Below are 20,415 nucleotides of genomic sequence, written 5' to 3' on the forward strand. Positions count from 1 at the left end.
ACTAATGTCAAATTTTTTCTCCCTAAAAGTTAAAGCAAAGTAGTTCCAGTTCTATGACAATGATCTGTTCAACTTATCCATAATACCAAGGATCTAACAAGACAGCTTGGACCTCCACTGTTCGGATCTGCAAAGTCAATTGTGAAAAATGCTGTTTGAGAGCAGAAAGTTTTTGGCCCTTTTCTGTTTCTTCCAAAACTAGATGAAAAATTGTGGAATTACTTAAATTTGTACTAGCTGAGCATCTCTCCCAAAAGCAGCACCACTTCTTTAAGGGCCTGGAGCCACTACTAAAGCAAGCAAGCACTCAGCAAGAGACACTGAGAACTGTTGTTTGACAGTTAGAGATTTTTAGTTCTTCGAGAAGATAATAAACTTTGCATAGTCCACTCAGTCATATGCATTAAATAGTACTCAGTAAACAGTATTAGGTCTATCCTTTAGGAGTCAACTCTTTGCCTGTGCAGCCAGGAGGAATTTTCTCTTCATTCTTTGACTTGAGGCACAGTCACCCTCCCCAAAATCTATTAAAATCATTGAAGAAACTTGTTAGCCTTTGCCTCTGTCCCACACACAGTTGCACAACATATTAGCATCACATTAGCATAATGTGAAAACTGCATTGGTTTCAACTGATTCTGACCTCTGCAGAGAATTAGATTATAGGCTTAAAAGGCTCAATACAGTCTCATATGCTCCCATGAGTTTATTTTTTTAAAAAAATTAAAGAGGACAGCATTTAATTTCCTTTAAGTAAATTATGTAATATCCATTTACAGTCTTTAAGAAATGCTTAAAAACTCAGCATCATTTCTGTTTAACCTTTTGTTTCTTTTTTTCTGTAGTGCCACCCTAGTGGTTGCCTTATTGATCTCTGTATGCAAATGGGTATTATAATGGTGCTAAAGCAGATCTGGAATAACTTCATGGAACTGGGCTACCCGTAAGTAAATATAATGCCTATGCTTCCATGGGTCACAGCACAATACTAAGTTTATGCTTTCCTTATGGCCAGTTACATAAAAGCAAGATACAGTAGTCATTACAATAGAAAATCCCCCCTAGGATACAAAACTCTTAATATAGATTTTCAGATGTATAGAGATACATGGTGTTTGGGTTTTTTTTTCATATTGAACATAGTTTGTAAAAGTGAAAGTGTAATATAAATATTAACAAATAAAGAATATATGGGAAGTACTTGATTTCATTAAATTGTATTCCCTGTTTTAAAACTCCTTAAAAATAACTGTAGGACTGCTGTATTCCTTACACAAGAAATATCATATGTATAATTTTTTAGCTATGCCAGTAAGTTCTAAATTGGATTTCTCCTTGCTGGGTGATAAAAGATGCCTGAAAAGGCAGGTAAGAGCTGGAAAAAATGCACTGCTGGCATATACACTCTCAGAAATAGAAAAATGTACTGACTGGTATATAGGCAAGTTCCCTAGTGATCTTTAGGGTATTATGGAGCTGTCCCCTAGCTAAAAAGGTTGACGATTATTCATTTCCTATGGGTTCATTTCTTATTGATTAGTATTTAATGGGCATGTTTAATATGATTAATATAGACAGTTGATGCTAGAGATAGTGTGGCAGGTCATCAAGGGAAATTAGCAAGTGTGAAAACATAAGAGAGCATTGACATTGTCAGAAAGTTTGCCCTTGCAAAGTTCAGAGGGTTTTGCTTTGCTGCAGGATCCACAGCAGAGCTAGTGCAGAGTTTGGTCCCTAAACTGCAGAAACATGTTGCAGAAGCGATTTCAGGCAGCCTCAGTGCTGATCACATCTAGCTGTAATGAGAACGGAGTAAATGATTTAAATGCACAGAGTAATTGGCAATCAAGGTACTCAAAGCTCACTATCTCTCTATCTTCCCGGGTTTGTGCCTTGTGCTGCTTGCTAGGATTTTGCAGCTGTTAGGGCTGCAGGAATTAGCCAGGGTGAGGAGGAGGTAACAGCAGCAGCAGTATTGATCCTTCTCTTTCCACTCCCTGCCTCTTTTGTCAGTTTTCATTAGATCTTTCTGCTACCTATTAATAGGGATTTCGAAACCTAATAAAGCATACAGAAGGGAATTAAAGAAGGTGACTGAAGGAGATAGGAGGAGATTATTTAAGAACAAGTGATTTAGTAGGAATAAACTGCTTCAGGTGAAGTCAGGCTCTTCACTTTAGTGTCACAATGAAAATGACAAACAAAACACACAGTCACAACAATGTGAGATGCTTCAATTTATTCTGATGAGAGACGTATTTGCTTTCCAGACCTTTCAGTCCACCTTCTAGCCCTGAAATGCTGCAGGCAAGTGCATTTCCTTTTTGTGTGAAAAAAAGGTGATCATTTCTGCTAAAAGCATGATTGGAGCCAACACCATGTGGATGGCCAAAGGATTTGGAGGCAATCCTATAGTCTGTAGCAGAACATCACTGCACCTCCACCCATGTGCCAGCTACTGCCTGCCGAGACCCAGGCAGAGCCAGCACTGCGCAGTGCCAAAGATGATAGCAGAGAATACTTCCCCATAAGACAGCCCCAGGAGAGGAGCACCAGCAGCCTGTTTTGGAGAGTGGTTTTTTGCACCATTTCAGGGTGGCAGCCCAGCTCTGGTGCAGGCATGTGCTCTCACAGGGACCACAGAGACACACAGGGCAATTCAGAAATGCCACCGGGTGTTCCTTGGTGACAGGAACCCCAGCGCCTGCCATCACATTTCTCACTGATACATTGGCATTGGCTTCTCTTCCGAAATTTCTGCCTGAGAGTTAAAAACTAGGTTTCAGACATATCAAAGAGAGGCCCTAAGGTGTATGCTAGAGCATTGATTGTTTAGTGGTTACATTTTTAATACAGGTACTGGCATGTCAGAGTGGTGCTTCTGCTTCATACAAACACCACCTCGAAACCTCTGAAAGTGTGCATCAGTTCTCCTCTCCTGCAAGATACATTTGCAATAACTAAGAAACAAAGTATAAATTATTGCTTCATTTGGAGGTGGAAAACTGCAATTTCAAGTTGGTGTTTTTCTTGAAAGAAGAACATACGTCCATATTAAAACGACATTACATCGCATTGCTCGCATTTTGCTCACACATAAATCAGAAAATGACATCTCTCTGAATTTTACTAGGAGTCTTAGATATTTAGTAACATTGGTTATGGGTTGCCACTTTCACAAAGTAGGAAGTTAACTGGGATCTGTCTCACCGTATTGGTCCCACCTCAACCCCTCAATTTGCTGCCTTTGCAGGAATTCAGTTTCTCAGCCCTCTCACTTTCTCACGGGCAGGACACAAGAGGCAAAGACCCAAAGGGTGCTGTGGACTGCAAAGATGTGACCTTAACTGTTCTACAGTTCATCAATCACAATCATGGTCATTCACAGGAAAGGCCTTTTTAGGCTTTTTACACATTACAGACTGGCTGCAAGCTGCTAAAACCAAATATTTTAATAATTTCTTGTACTTCCAAATTTTGACTTGAAGTCCATGCTTGTACTTCTAAATTTTTTTCTTGTGCTTCTAAACTCTAGATTTTAATGCCCTGCACTCAGTTGCACCTACACTTCTTTAAGGAAGACAAGAAAAGCTATAACCTCTCTGGTAAATGGCCTGCATGGAAAAGTAATCTCTAATCTTTAACAAAACAGGCAGTTGGCCAAACCCTTATCCAAATCCACTGCCTACCATTCACAGAGCAGACCAGGCCACTGTGAAGGCAAGAAGCAAGGCACAGTCAGGATAAGGTTTGAATTATTTGGGTGAGCCATCACCTTCTATCTTGCTGAGATGAAGGAGCCAACTGAAACTTTGGAGAAAATCTGTGTCGTGGGGTTTTTTTGCTCTCTATACTAACTGTAACTCGTGCCCTTTGTTGGCCAAACCAGTGCAATTCCCTGACCTGGAGAGGCAAAGGTGTTTATTTCAGATGTGAGCACTCATTTCTCTTCTGGCTCAGTGTCACCCATGGTGCCCCTACACATGCGTTTCTTCAGGAACAATATCTTCCCCCTGACGTCCAGTACAGCTCCCCCACTTCTTGAGAGGGAGATAGCTCTCATGTCAGCCATCCGACTTTTGGCCACCGCATGTTGTCAGTAGTCCACACACTTCTTTCTGCCTTTTGTTGCTCTGAATGTTTGGCTGAAGACACTATTCAAGGTTGCATTTTCCCTTCCAGGATTGCCCGGGGACTGTTACCCTGCACACTATAGAGCCGTGTAGAGGTCCGGCTCGCACACAGGAAGGGATCAAGCAGCATTAGCACTCTATTTACTGATTTCTGATTTAAAGCTCAACTATCTCTACACAGCATTGCATTCTGTCATATAAACAGACCCTGAAGTGATTTGCTATTCTGTGTAGAGAAAAAGAAGGTAAATAAATAATGAAAATATGTCAAAATCCCTCCACCATTTTAACAACATCTAGGCCTGGATTACAATGCATCAGCCGTATCTGTTTTCATACCTATTACGCCATATCATCAGCCACATGTGTTACTAACACTCTATTTTCCTGTGCATTGGGAAAATAATTTTGCAAGCTATGTTGTGCACACTTAGCCTCTTCCAATTTTGTGATAAATAGCCACTAATATTATTTACCTTGTTTCTTTAATTTATTTGAAAATGTAGGCTAATTCAAAACTGGTGGACGAGGAGAAAACTACGACAAGAGTATGGCACACAGAGAAAAACAAGCTTCCCACAGTGGGAGAAGGACTACAATCTGCAACCTATGAATGCTTATGGACTCTTTGATGAATATCTAGAAATGAGTATGGCACTGACCTTCGTTCTCTCTCTTTCACTGGATTTTAATATTGTTGCTTTTTTCTTGATGTGGGCTGGTGTATTCTTTTAATTATCACTGCATGAGGCTAAAGAGGCGGCAAAATGGCTTTCATTCTCACAGGTCAGGTGAGGAATGGGAGAGAGTTTGTAAGAACCAAACCAAATCAATGTAGCTAACTGCACTGCTGCTCGTTTGCTAACCTTCTGTCTATGAAACACTTCTCATTCTGGCTTTGTGTGGGGAAGGTCATTTTCCAAACCAGAACCCACCTCTTCACCTGCATACATTTCTGAAGAACTTTGCTGTTATTTACTAAAGGAAATTCCCTTGGCCTTTTATTTTTAAATTGCATGGTACAGACCTGCATGCTTGTTTATGTTTAAAATTCACCATCATTTACTACCTCACGTTTACAAAGTAGCTTGCTGCCAAAAGGCATTGCTCTATCCAGAGCAGAGGGGAGGATAACTGCCCAAAAAAATGTTAAAGAATAAGAACTTTTGCCCTGTGTGACTGAACTGCGTATGTTGTGATTGTTTTTTTCTTTTCTCCCTCACACAATTCTTTTCAAATTAATAGGAAATTTGGCAGTCTGAAAACCTGCCTCTAGAAACTTACACAAATTTTCAAACTTCTGCCCATCTGTACTATAAAAAGGAATGTATCCAGCCCTAATCTTTGCAGGTATTGAGAGATCCTAGTTGATGCTGGAGTAAAAATGTCTCTTTCTAAAAGCACAGTTTGTCCACCTCCAAACTTCGCTCCAAATTACAAAATTTAGATGTTACTGTCCATCCCGGGGACAGATGTGCATTTGTTCTTGTCATCCTTGCTCTGAACTTTTAGCAAGGAGTTGCTGTACAGATATCACTAGACTATTGTATGGTATGGCATAATAAGAAATGTTTGTATATTTATACATAATGTTTGTATGCATATATTATTTGGTATCTTAGACCTTGGCATTAGATCTTAACAGTTATACTGTGATCTTTCCTTTTCTTTCCTAGTTCTTCAGTTTGGGTTCACAACTATTTTTGTGGCAGCTTTTCCACTGGCACCGCTTCTGGCCTTAGTTAACAATATTATTGAAATTCGGCTTGATGCATACAAATTTGTTACCCAGTGGAGAAGACCTTTAGCTTCAAGAGCCAAAGATATAGGTGAGCTCTTTGTATGTGTCTTTGTTATGTGTGTGTGTTATTTTTAAGGCAAAGCACTGACCACTTCAAGTAAGAGCAATTAAGGTATTTTCAGTCATCTTCCCCATTAACAACACACAATTTGATTGTTCCAAAAAACTTCAAGTATCTGATGCCAATCTACTTATGTGATTAATAGTTTATATTGGAAAATGTCTTTTAATGATTTTCTGGGTGACTTAGCAGCCAAGATGTTTTAATGAAGTGATCAGTGTTCTCTGCAGGTTTTTCCTTGTGGCAGACACACTGTGTGAATATGTGCTGCTGCTCAGTTTGAATATAATAACCAGACAGAGCAGCCGAAACCTGAAAGTCAAGTTAAAGCAGTCACCATCCTGTAAGGGACCTGTGTGTTTTATATTTACCTGGCCAAAACCAAGCTCCCCTGTGACTCAGGGGCTATGCCCAATAGGTCCCTGGTGGGTCAGACAGGGTGGGTCTAGATCCCAAGAGACAACTTACTTTCAGTGAGGCACACCTACATTGCTAAACATAGGGTTCACATAACTTTGAGGTCACCCAGCCACACACTACTGCAAGGGCTCTCTGAACATATTTTGACTATAAATCTCTTCTGTCCTTGCAGTGTGCAAAAGCAGAACACCTTTAGGAAGGACTCTGTAAAACAAAGTCATCTGCCCAATGCTGCATCCCTGGTCTCTTTGGAGGGTAACTAGGATACCTCGCTGACCATCTGCATTGCAAAAACTAGTAGCCCACACCATGAAATAGCAGAAGCCCAGGCTTTGTGCTCTCAGAATGGTCTACCATGTACCTGAAGTCTGTGTCTGAGTAAAGCTTTGTATGTGAACAGAGTGGATCTATGAGTTTAGGTACAAACCTGGACATCAGCCAGTACACAGCATACACTGCAGACATAATTCCAAAAAACAGTTATATGATGTAAATAATAAAAGCACAGAAAAATAGATTTTTTTTTCAGGCCGATTCAGGTGTGATTTCTCAAAATAAGTTGCATTCATTCCCTATTCAGCAAAGTTTTCAGGGACAGCTTGTTGCCTCATTGAAATCAAGGGGTATGTCTAACCTTCCTTTGGTGTGGTTCTCAGTGATGGTCCAGAGTTGCTGTGTGCCTGTACCACAAGATCTGTTAGATGGTTGAGGATGGGCCAAAAAGCCCAGGTGATGCCTAGGGGTTGTGTGCCATTGTATAGCATTAGCATGCCATGAAGATTTTGATGCCGATAGGTACATACTGACCAACTGTGCACGAGTTACACACAAGGCCCCTGTGACAGGCAGATCATGGATTGCATATATTCGTGTCTCTCCTGGCAGACCCTCCTTAAAGGCTGGATAGCCATCATCATAAGCAGGGAGGCTTACACCATTTCTTAAAACAGCCCACATGGTTATGTGACTTGGTGGAACCAAGGCCTCCATGAGCATTTTTGCAGCTTCCTTGAGATTATTTGCAGGATAGACAAAATTTCCACCCAGTGGGAACAGAAATCTGGTCCACTGAGGTCCTGCTGTTCAATAAGAAAAATTATGTTTACTCAGTGACTCTCGGATAGAAACATTAAAAGACCTTGGGTGGTGGGGACAACTGCTTCAGAGCATGCAGTATCGCAGGCACTCTGGTTCTTGTTTTTTCTGGAGCTAACATAATCTCCTTGTTGAACAGGAATCTGGTACGGGATCCTGGAAGGTATTGGAATTCTTTCTGTTATCACAAATGCATTTGTAATAGCTGTGACATCAGATTTCATCCCTCGCCTTGTTTATGCTTACAAATACGGACCTTGTGCTGGCCAAGGAGAAGCCGGACAAAAGTAAGCTTTTCTTTGGGAAAACAGACGCGCATGAAAATCACTTACAACTTGAATAGATACAGCAGTACTGTCTGTGTATGTTCTGATTCCACCAACCCAAATTTATTGTTTGTGCTTAAGTAATAGATATAAGCCATAGATATTGATGCTTTGCATATTCACAGAATGGGTTGCTGAGTGACTATGATTTATGACGTTAATTTGAGGAAAACATGGCAGAGCTGTTGCAGAGATTTGGTGTCTGTAACAGTACGCTGCACAAGCTGCACTTCCCAGCTGCTGTACATGGATATAACCCTCTTTTCATTCTGAAGCAATGTTGATATTTATCAGTTACAGATTTAATGAGCATTTTAAACTTATTCACTAGGCTTTTTTTTCTGATGTAGTATTCAGCATGTATTGCTCAAAAAAAGTAGTGTCTAACAAGAGGAAGCAAATCCCAGCTAATAAATCAAGATACACTTACAGAGCAAAGTAATTTGTTTTTCTTCTAAACCTAGAGTCCTTAGATTAAATCTTTCAGGAGACATTCGTGAACTGAATCCCTGCTGCCTAAGTGGATTTTCTCTCAGTGTTGCTAAACACTGAGGTTATGCTAGCGTATGCACACTACCAGCAAGTATGAGTATAGCTGCTACATGGCAACTTGTAAAATCGAGGCTGTTGGACTCGGGGAAGGTCATTGAATCCAGCTGAACACAAATAGACAGTTTGCAAATGATCTCCTAGCAGCTCCATTAGCAAGGACCCTCCTGTTCAAAGAAATCCAAGCTAAACAGTAGACAGTGACAGAGAGTTTACATTCTGCTATTAGACATATGGCAGATTGATTTTTATTCCCTGCTACAGAAAGCGTGTACTGCTGTTGCTGCTTTTTTGCCGTCTTTTGGTTGTCAATACTGTTTAATCATACTGATGGAAGATGGGCAGCTGGTGTGGCAGCTCCTGATTAGCAGTGCTGTTAACTTGCTGTCCTGCAAGGAGTTTGGCATTTTAGTTGGTGCCAAGGGAAATGTTCCATTTATTTTCGTGAAGAGTTAAAGTCCCTTCATAGGTAAAGTGTTTGGTCTGCCAGTGGTTCCTGAGTATGTGCCTCTGCTTGTGCCATTATGAAGACCCATAGGGCATTAAGGCACTGTCAGCAACTTTCCTTGCTACTCATTTTCTCAGGACCACCGTGCCTGAAAAAACACCTTTAGAAATTTTATTTTTATGAAGACTCAAATATGACTCACTGGCTTTGAAACTAGTTCTGCATAGAGGAAGTAGCTTGGCTCACAGAGGAAGCTCTTATCATCTTTTCACAAACCTCTTGTACAGTGTTTTCACACTTCTGCTGCTTTTCTGAGTGAATTTCTAGATGAAACCATCAGATAGTAATCCTTTGAAGGAGCCAACTTGGATAAAAACGATTTATGTCAGCATTCTGGATATTGTTATTAATAAGTACTGTTACAAAAGCAGGAAGCTATTCAAAAATCCACAGGAATATTGAATTTCCTCAAATTAAGGAATCAAGATCATCTGCTATTGAATAACTTAAATGAGAGAGGTGCTCTTTTCTTTCAAAAAATATCTGTAGGTATTAGATCCATATGACACCCAGTGATACTAGAAAAATATTGTAATTAAATTAAGTTCCAAATCCAATCAGTATGGAGATTTTGAGACAAAGCCAGATGGTGTTTAAATGTAATTTCTTGAAGACTGTAAAATCCATAGTTAAAAAAAAAACAATCCAATCCTTACTGTGCATTATATGCTGCACCAAGCTGAGCAGTGTGCCTAGACTTACCTGTGCTTGGACAGTGCAGAGTGAACAGGAGAATACATTTGCCATATCTCTCCTCAGCTTTATTAACACCAAACTTGAGCCTTCTAGTGACTCCCACAGCCCTTCATCAGGCGACATACATTCTCCTACTCAGTGTTCTCCAAATTCTGCCTAACCCTCCCAGTGCTCAGCCACCCTGGGATCTTGTAATACTAAGTTCCTCTGATTAACTGGGCATTTTGCAAAAAGCTGTTTTAAGTGTATTGCCTTTCCATCCGATTTAATGTCCCTTTGTTCTAGTACCGTGAGGGTAACGGTGGAAATATTCTGATTATCTTCCTAGTGCTACTCATTATTTTCTCTACCTCTATTGTGTCACCTTTTAGGTGACTTTTCTTTTCAAAAGTAACCAATCCCAGTCTTCACCATTTCTTCTCCCATAGAAATCTACCATTGCTTTACTTTTATTGTCCATCTGACCTACTTGAGCATTTCTTTTATATTGCCTCAACATCCCTTTCAAATATTAATAAGCATCACAGTTATACTGTGGATTTCATGAAACCCAGAGAACATCCTCTGAGGTACAACAGTTAATGGAAAAACCTTGTTGTGTCCTGACTACAGGATTTTTTCCCCTTTAGGTGTATGGTTGGCTATGTTAATGCCAGTTTATCAGTATTTCTGGTGTCTGACTTTGAAAACCGTTCAGAGCCAACATCAAATGGAAGTGAATTCTCTGGTTCACCATTAAAATATTGCAGGTAAGTATCTGATCAAAATACCTCTCTGCTTTAAGACGTTGCAAGGGAGAAGCATCATGATAAATTTGGGGTTGGAACTAATTTTCAGAACTTAAAAAACAGTAATGGAAAAAATTAACTGTGCTATTCAGGGACATGCTCATGGTACTGCTTGGCTGTTACCTGCATGATTCCTTCCTTAGATACAGGAGAAGCCGAAAAGTGGATATCTGGCAGGATTTCTGTGGTGTCATGGCTTGAATCAGACTCTACCATCATGGAGAAATATGGTATTAAAGGGCCAATAATAGACGACTGATTACTTAGGTACCAGTGAGATGAAATTATAATCAGATTGTATCACAGCACATGCACAAGGAAATCAAGGTTGCACAGAAGTGACCACACCGAGTTATTTCACAGGTCTGCCAGGCATAAACAGTCTGTCCTAAGTTACCTTTACGAAACCTCAAATCCAGCACTTCCTAATTGTTGAATGGTTAATATGTTTATGTCATTGCTTATGGGTGTAATTATTAGTAATAATCATATACTTGTGGTTTGAATCAAAATAAAATGAGGAGTTAATTATCTGTATGTCTGTCCTCAGCCAACAGATTGGAGAAATAGCAGTCTGAGACTAGTCAGTAATGATTTGTACCTGATTTGTACCTGATTGATTTTAATGGTCCAAAGAATCAAGGATCTACATAAAGGTCTTAAATGGGGTCCCAACCAAAAATACCAAACAACAAATACAGCTACCATTTTTTTATTGCAACATTGGTTTACAAGCATGAGTCCTGGTAGCGGCAGATACACTTAGTCCCAGTAGTTTTCACTGTGAAGAATTAAAATATCCTTTCATGAGTGCCTAAAGAACAAAAGATACTCTGTGATACAGCAAAAGTCAGTGATAATTTGTGATATTGGGGATTTTTATTAATAATAATAAGTTTGAGTAGTATAGCATAATGAACTGGGGAGGGGTGGCATTAATGCTTTTGTTTGACTAACTGATATTTAAGACTGTTGCAACTTGTTTGGCAGAAAGAACATCCCAATGTTGAATCCATAGATAACGTTTTATGTGGAGCAGTACCACTTTGAGAATACTCCATTCCACATTGTTTGCCATAGCACTGTTTAATAATGTTTTGTAATTCTGATCATACTCCTCCTCTTTAATTCCTTTCTTCCCCAACTTCAAGCATGAGGTTGCTGCTACTTAAAGTTGATGGTGGAAATCCCATCAATAAAAAAAGTTGCCCCTCAATATCCTATAAACAGAACACTATTAAAATCGGTGCCGTAAATCTCCAGAAGATAAATCTGTTCTTTTGGGGGACACTGAATTGTTATGTATATCTACCCTTGAAAGAAAATGAACGTCTTTCTTTCTTTAGCTGAGTTTATCAGCTACTTAACCCACCTGAATTCTGCTAAAACATCAGTCATTTTAATTGCACTTCAAGCCAGATATTGATAGTGAGGTAAGGAAATACTATGTTCTACTGGGCGATAGCGTAGGCATTTTTCCAGGAAGGCAGTCTGTCTGAACAAAAAACAGTGGCCATATTCAGTTAACTTCTGCTCGTCTGGAACCCAGATGGTGCCATGCTATTCTGGTTGTTTATAAAAGGTTTCCCCATTTCTTCATGCTTGGTTCCTAGCAAGTACAAAAAGGAGACATACTCTACTGATGTGGGACTTGGTCCAGGGACTTCTGTTTTCAGGATACTTAGGATATTGTAAAACATCCTAAACTATGAAGTCAGAATGCTGGTTGCAGAAGGGAAGATCATCTCAGTTTTAAGAATTTGCACTAGAGATACTGCAATGTAAGAGAGGTTTGTTGCTGACTAAGATGTCAAGACACAGTTTATTTCATTTTGTGTAGCACCCTCTGCAATCTAAGGAGGTGAACCTTCAGGGAGAAACAGATTATCACAGAGATTAAATAACTCTGTATTTCTTTTGCTCATCTGAGTTTTTAGTTTCTTAAAACTAACTTAGAGATCAACTTAAACTAACTTAGAGATCAAGCTTAAGTTTATTATTTACTATGGTATTTTCAGTATTTTTTATAATGGGTTTTCTGTCCCATCTAGGAAACAGATTAAGGAGAAAACAATTTTTACACTACTTTTAAATTAAGTTTCTGCAATAGTATTTTGGAATTAACATACTGCTAGTAGAAATGGACTCCAGAATGTGTGACTTAAACAGATTCATGATTTGTTAATGTAATTTTGGAGTCTTCCTGGATCCAGCTTTCCCAAGAGGTATCTCTAGATATGTTATTGAGACCTAAAGTCTTCAAAGAAACATTCCGTGAGACAAGACACTAGATCCCTTTCTTACACAGACCTTGCCCTGTTGGTATACCAAGAGGTGCAGTTCTGGCTCCACTAAAGTCAGGATGAGTCATGCTTTACATCAGGGATGGCCAACTAATTGACCAAGGGCCAGATGGAGCCCATGTGGCGGTTTTATATGGATTTTGGGAGGGCTGTCAGGCTGACAAAATTGGGGACATTTATGGTTTTAAACTGAACTTGTAGTGGGAAGAAAGTGGCCCTCAAAACAGCAGAGCATGCCACCCTGCTCCATGTTCTGAGGAGGTGCCTGCAAGGCACACGTTGTGCTGCCATGGGAGGTGCTGTAGGGTCAAACTGCTGGTGCTGAGCACCCAATATCCTCTGTATCTGCTTCAGCAGTTTTGCTTCATACAGGCACTGGGCCTGGTCCTTTGCACTGAATTTCCATTAGCAGCTGGAGCATGAAGTGTACTCCTGGAGGGCATCTTACCGTTAGGTTTCACCTGAGAGTAAACCCATTTGGGTGAACCAAAGCGTGGCAAGTGGAGGTGATCGGGACACTTGCCTCAAAAGCATGCACCTAATCTGAAATAAAACACTAGTGTAGGCCCAGCCTAAGAAGCAAGCAGCGTTGTGGTAACTTGGACAATCTGAACTGAGATAATTTTCGTGCAGAAAATGCAATGATCAAGAGCAGCTGGGTTTTGGTTTTGCCTTCCTCCCAAGCAGCAGGGCAGAAACTTGCTAACTACCGTGCTCTGCTTGTCTTTCAGGTACAGGGACTACCGAGATCCTCCTCACTCCCCAGTGCCCTACGGTTACACGCTGCAGTTCTGGCATGTCTTAGCAGCGCGGTTGGCTTTCATTATTGTATTTGAGGTCAGTGACCATTCAGGTGGCAAAACAAAAACAACAAAATGAAACAAATTTCCCTTTGAAGCTTTTTCATTGGGCTGATCTATGATGGCAGCTGTTGAGCTTTTTGTGTTAGTTTCTGGTATTTATATTGTGCTTTCTATTCTCAGATCTGTTTTCTGAACAGTCACAGGTATTTAGGTTCTAACAAAAATGGGAATGCAGCACTTGGAAAACTATTACAGAGACTTGCAAGGAGGGGAAATAAATGAAGCTCTTATTTACTTTCTGAGGTCTGGCATTCATAACCTGTCTAGGCTGGGAAGCCGTATGCTGACTAGTGTGTGAGGAAGAGGTGAAGGAACATGAGAAGAAAAAACGAAATCTGAACAACTGAAAAATGAAGATAGTTTAAGTTACAGTATTTACACATCTAGCTTTTTTCTCTTTTTTTTTAATACCATTCATTTCCCCAGAATGATTAGTATCACAAAGATGATGATGATGAAAAGTATTCAATACCTTTGCCAATGTTCATAATATTAGTACTTACTGTCAGTATCTCAGAAATCTTTAAGACAAACCAGAGAAGATAACACCGACTTCATGTGACTGGTATTCCCATGCTGATTTTGAAGAAGAGAGACAAGAGGGTAGATAAATAGGGTGAGAGCATTTACAAAACAAAATGCAGCTCTTAAGGCCTGAATTTCAGGTGCCTGAATACCCCTGCCAGAAAAAGGGACTCAGCATCTCTCCAGCACAAGCAGTTCGAAATGCCTTTTATACTGTGAAGAAGCCAAACAGGAAACAAACGATTTTTAAAAACTCTTTACTCAGTCCTCTGCTGTGAAATCATACCAACAGGGCATCCAACACAGATATGGAAGCTGTAATCACCATAAATTATTGGCATAATATTCATGAGCACATACTGCATTTCTGACTCACATTACTGTGTAAATTCATTCTGAACTGAGCTTTCGAAGCACCTCTTTGGTTCACAGAGCAGAAGCATTTGAATTAGAGGAAAGGTGAAGGGAAAACATTCTCTAGATTATTTCTTGCGTAGGGACGTCTTGGCGGCTTGGCAGAAGCCCGAGGTCTGCGGTGAATTCCCCGATTGTCATTTTCAGCCCTTCCCAGACGAAGGGGGAGTATGGCACTGCAGGTTGGGCTCTCTCCTTGCTCTGCAGTGGGCTAACTCATTAGAGGTTGGTCCTAAGGAGATTGGCTCTTCCATCATCTCTGCCACACTCAGGGAAACATTAAGGGAAAGAAAGAAAGAAAGAAAGATTTGATAGAGGCCTGCTGGGCTTGATCTCTTCTTTGTTTCTTGAGCTGTCTGTACTGAGAACCAGGGTATCTATCTGTCTCCAAAAAGGACTACAAGAATGGCCTTGGCAGGTCAGCCTAAGCAATTTTAAGATTGAAGAGAGCCTGGCTTCTTGATACACACTTGGCATAAAGGCAGCATGGCATAACTGAGGCAAGAAAAATCAGCCCTGCTCAAGTCTCAGTGCTTAGCTAAATTTGCGACCTGCTGTGGAATAGCTTTTTGTGTCTGCCCAATACTTGCACGAGAGATTTGACTTTGCTTTGCCCCAACAAAAGCCATAGGCTGGCTCATAGCTGTCTCCCTCAACTCTGTTTATTGGCACTGCAAACTGTTTCCTCAACTGTATCTATGAAATCAAAAAGGTAATTGCAGCAGAAACCATGACTGTCTTGCTCTGTGGAAAACACTAATGGGTGTATTGTGATTGCTACAGCAATTACAGTAAAAGATTGCGCTAAAAGATAAGTGATTCAAGGTAGGTTTTTTCGTAAATTAAGTAACTACCTAAGCTCAGACATCTTTTTGGCACTGTGGGTGTGGTTATTTTGCTATCTTGACCTCCCTCAAAAACAAACAAAAGTATTTCCTATCACTGCAAAAGGAATTATTTGTCTGGGCTAAACTGACAGAAGCAGCTTTTTTCTTTTTTTAAGTTTGGCAAAAAAACAGCAATTAAAGTATTGCGGGTTTATTTCTCATGAAGGAAGAATACATGGGAAAACATGTTACATTCTCTTTTCAGTGGCTTTCAAAGGAAGCTTGGAGAAGAAGAAATACCTTTATTTCTCCAATCTAGAATGAGTGTCCTTTCTGAGATGGAGGATTTTTCTGTTTCTCTGTTCCTCCTCTCAAGTGGAGTGAGTAAATCTCCAAGCAGCATCTTTGATCAAACAAAAAAGAACGCTCAAGCAATCCTCCCCATCACTCTCAAGCTTTGCTGTGGCATGCCTAAAAGATGAGGGACAAAGGATCAGTTACCTTGTATTTAATTGTGATGTCTAGTAAATGGGAATATGTCTTTGGATGAGAGACACAGCACAAGAAAAAATGTTTTGTTTTGCATAGATAATTCATTGGTTCCAATACTGATGCAAGGGCAACAGGAAAGTATTATATCATTATGTCACGTGATCCTCCTCTTCCTGCAGAGCAACCCACTAATACCAGACCCTGCCCAAACAACCTTACAGCAAAACATGACCTCAGGGGTTTGAACACACAGGTCATACAACAGTTTTGAGGCCTTATTTGAACCCAACTGCTCATACCCTTTGCTGTGATACATACTCCACTGACTTTGGCTGGAATTTTTGTGGGGAAAAAACTTCGTGGTTTGGTTTCTTCAAATTTAGTAATGATTTAGTTCTAACACAGCATCTTTTTGTGAATTGGAAGGAGAGGGTTTTCAGAAGATATGGTAAGTACTTGTTTTCTTCCTAAGATTTTAATTTTTCATCCCCTTTTTGTTTTCACAGCACCTTGTCTTTTGCATAAAGCATCTGATTTCCTACTTAATCCCAGATCTCCCAAAAGATCTAAGAGATCGGATGAGGAGAGAAAAATACCTGATTCAGGAAATGATGTATGAAGCTGAACTAGAACGTCTGCAGAAAGAGCGGAAGGAAAGGAAGAAGAACGGAAAATCTTATCACAATGAGTGGCCATGATGGGGTGAGGAAGAAACTGCCTAAAAGATGATAGGAATTCTGTTTGTAAAAATGTCCTGGTTTTCTACAGTGGAGAGTGCACTGAAAGGAACAGTCAGTCAATGTGGTGTGCACTTAGCACGTGTGCGCCCATGTTTAATAGGGTGCATATTGTCATAAGCCTCTTGAAATTAGAGGTCTTGCAAGGCTTAGTCTTCTCCAGAGCTAATGTCAGCATGAGCAGATCAGACCAATGCTTAAGTCTCTGCACTCGTTCCGGAAGCTCCCAGGCCCTGGCTTAAATTCAAGGCCCTGAACTTCAAAGCAGTTATATATCTTACAGTGCTTTACAGAACTCAGTGATCTTATGGCTCGTTCTCATGACCAAGTTGCTACTTCATAACCAGTGACTGCACGTTGGCAACATGGCAGTACCTGTCTATGTGTGTGGCCACCACCTGCAGCACATGCATGGCAACGTTGCCCTCTTCCACGGTGGACCAAGCTGTGTTAGCCTGCATTTACCACGAGTTAAGGTCACATATGTGGACCATTTCCATTACTCCAACAATATTGAAGTATTTTTTAGGAGTAGATGCTTGATCATGAGTCTAATCAACTGGTCTAACAATGCTGAAAAATTTAGGTGTGCAGAAGTGCTGACAGATAGACAAGCATCTAAATGTGGCCAGAGGTATGTAACTGTACGGCCATTTATTTGGAAATGATACTGTGAAAAGTTGGAATTATGTTTTAAAGATTTGAACAGTGCCTTTTCAGCTATAGGACTGTCTGGTCTCTGAAGGAAACAAATCAGGCTAGGACTGCCCGTGTATTTGTATTGCAAGATCACATTGAGGCCTCATCAGGAATTAGGGTGTATGATACACATAACAGAAGACAGACTATGTCTTAAAGATCTATCTGTGTAAGTGAAACAAAAAAACCAACAGATGAACAAGGTCAGCAGAGCAAAAGAACAGAGTCATCCAGAATCTCTACACTTGTAACTTTTTCTTTATTCATCCTTCCGTTATCTATGAAGAGGTGGAGGGGAAAAATAAAACAACAGACTGTAGTGTGAAATAGCTTGAAATCCTTCACGCAGAGCAATTCTACACAGGCTGCAGAATTAGATTTGGGTGAAATGGGCCACTGTCTATATCCTTTTGCAAATTCTTCAGCATTGAGAAATTAAAAATTTCCCAGATCATTAACCCAAAATAGTGAAGTTGTAGGTCTGAAGGCTGCAGAGGTGTTGGATGGAGCAACATGAATCAAAATGCTGAGTGTTGCGAAAGCTCTACCACCTCTTACCTCAAAGTGATAACACTGCAATTCTTGCAGAACATGCAGTGGCATAATCAGCCAAGGAAGTTCAAAAGCCAAGACTGTAAGAAGCCAAGTGGAAGCAAGCCTATGTCCTGGTGAGGATACAGCTAGATACAAAATACTGGAGCTGATCCATTTGCTTAGCCCTTTTCCAAATAACTGAAGCTCCATAAAGATTATAGTTTTCTCAGAAATCTTAAGGAATTGTGACCTTCTTAATTTGAAGATATTTAAGAGGGAGGAAAATTCAGCAAGTTGTTTCTACAAGTTCTCCTGGAAATCATTTGATAGAAGGGCTAGAATCTGCCCTTCCTGACAGACCACACAATGCAAGACCCTTTGGATGGATGCCTCAAGTGCCACAAGACATCGGGACTACTTGCACCAAGACCCCATATTGCCAAATTAGATCTATTAGCTTCTTTCCACTTCACGGGAGAACTGTGCGGGGGGAAAGTTTTCATGAAAGGTAATATGGCTTGAGGAAGGAGAGGGGTGGAAGAAAATGTGTGCACCCTCATCTCTGAAGTCACTGCCTGCCTACATTTTGCTTCCTCGCAGCAAGGAACCTCCTCCAGTAGTGACCCATCATCCTGCATGAAGAGGATAAATGGCACAGCAGCTCCCATTTATCAGGTGCTCCTGACCCAAGCCTGAAGGTCCCACGAGGCAACATAAGCACTGAAAAAATTTCAGCATTAATCTGTTGTTTGTTGACTCGGGGCCAAACTGAGTGGGAGCACGACTAGTGGTTGTGGGGTGTATTCCTGCCTAATGAGGAAGTGAACTTGTTCATCTTTGCTTCAGCTTACAGCAGCTGTGGACACATCCCATGTGGGCAGTGGAGAAATGGGGGTATTTCTGTCTCTGTAAAGAGGGGCTGGGGATTAGGCAATGTCATCCTCCGATACACACATGCCGGATGGGTTAGTATTTACCATCCACCACGTACGGGTGTGTACTGCACTTGCAGTCTGGGGACTCTCAGGCAGGATCTCTGTGCAAAATCACATTCAGACCAAATTCACACGAGCAATTGGGTTAGTTTGCATACCCCCTCTTTAATATCTAAAACGACAGATGACGAGATCATAGAAACTGTTTGCTAAGTAGTAAAGTGAGACATGAGTCATGCATAAAATCAGTGTCACCCATATAAGTGTGAATCTTCGCAAACTCCTGCAGTAAGATATAGCTGTGTCAACATAGATCTCAATAACTTCCGAGAACTGAACTGAAACCAAGTAGAATATAATCTGACTTCCACTCCAGAGGAACCACCGCAATATAATGTGCCAAAACAAATAAAGTGCAGCAGAAATACAATAGATAATAATCGCTTTTGAGACGAGTTTTCAACATAGCTACATTACGATGAATTTTCATGACAATACACTGCTAGAAGTTGTGTCCCGTCCTGCTCTAAATGAGAGCACGAGTTGGCTGCTTACCAAGCTTGTGCTGAGCACGATGCTGAAAGGGGCTCCGACCTCCCTGGCAGATCCTGAGTACATTTCTGTGGCTTAACGTTGACCAGTCAACCCACGAGGTTTCTGTGCTGCTGGTCTGCTGAATAGATTTCCCTTGAGTCCTTCAGAGCTATATAGCAGAACCCTCAGGAAAGATGACCCCTTCTTATTTATTTTATTAATTAGGAAAATATAATACAAATAATAGGCTAATAATAATAAATGGAATTTTAATGGTGTCTAGATAGCAAATTTATGCCATTCCCTTCTTTCTGATCTGATGATGGGTTTTGTTTAAACCTCCAGGTGACCGACCTATACGTTGTTTACTTATTCCAGCTCCACAAGAGCACTACCTTCAAGGGAATGAGAAAAAATGCAACCTCAATGCATGCCACAGTCATTTTACATAGCAAGCAGGACAGCACACATCAAAGGATTTACTGTGAAATCATCTTGCAATCAGCATAGGATTGATCTCCATAGACCACTCTTGACAGCAAGCAGGTACTTCATGAGCAGTTACATGCCAGTTTTTAAAACCAAGGAAAAAAAAATTGTATATTGGGACTGTTTTTCAGCCTGTTTGCTACGTTTTTTGCCTTCTGTCCCATGTTGGTTTTACAGATCTTAGAATAAAAAATGTAAATGAACAACCTGGATACTTTGACAAAAGAAAAATCCGAGGTATAGAACATCATCTGCATTCAAGCCACCAAATACTACAACAGAAACCGTGTTTACAAATCAGTTCTTTTTTATTTTAAATCTTTCTGAGGGGAGTTATGTTATTTACCACATATATAATATATATATATATATAAATATAAAGTATATAGATTGTTTATTTGTAAATAGAAAAATCTTGTGGAGAAGAATGTCAAGTTTTCACACTTTAAAAAAAATCATCGACATAAAGCCATGTTTAATGCTTGTATAATGTGACGCAATAAACTTTAAAATAAATTATGCATATGAAATATTTGCTGTTTGGCATTCATGAGTTATTTTCTGTTTACCTTATTTGTTCAGCAAGCAAACAGACCAGTCAGGTGGAAGCAAATTTACATGCAGACCAAAACCGGCCAAAATCTGCCACTACTTTCTCTCTGTGGATCCTTTGTGTATTCACATAG

At 40.2% G+C, this 20,415-nt stretch overlaps 1 protein-coding gene across 2 annotated transcripts in view; it reads left to right on the plus strand.

Annotated features, from left to right (window-relative positions):
- ANO4 (anoctamin 4) overlaps positions 1-20,415 on the plus strand; it is a 207,439-nt gene extending 187,024 nt beyond the window's left edge. For both annotated transcript variants that reach the window (XM_075152059.1, XM_075152068.1), the window contains 7 exons: positions 846-943; positions 4,640-4,782; positions 5,810-5,962; positions 7,650-7,797; positions 10,219-10,338; positions 13,412-13,517; positions 16,308-20,415. In XM_075152059.1, coding sequence (XP_075008160.1) covers positions 846-943; positions 4,640-4,782; positions 5,810-5,962; positions 7,650-7,797; positions 10,219-10,338; positions 13,412-13,517; positions 16,308-16,499 — 960 coding nt within the window. In that variant the 3' untranslated portion in view covers positions 16,500-20,415. The remainder of the gene's footprint in view (positions 1-845; positions 944-4,639; positions 4,783-5,809; positions 5,963-7,649; positions 7,798-10,218; positions 10,339-13,411; positions 13,518-16,307) is intronic.

This window comes from Calonectris borealis, chromosome 1 (genome assembly GCF_964195595.1).
Source record: "Calonectris borealis chromosome 1, bCalBor7.hap1.2, whole genome shotgun sequence".
Lineage (NCBI taxonomy): Eukaryota > Metazoa > Chordata > Aves > Procellariiformes > Procellariidae > Calonectris > Calonectris borealis.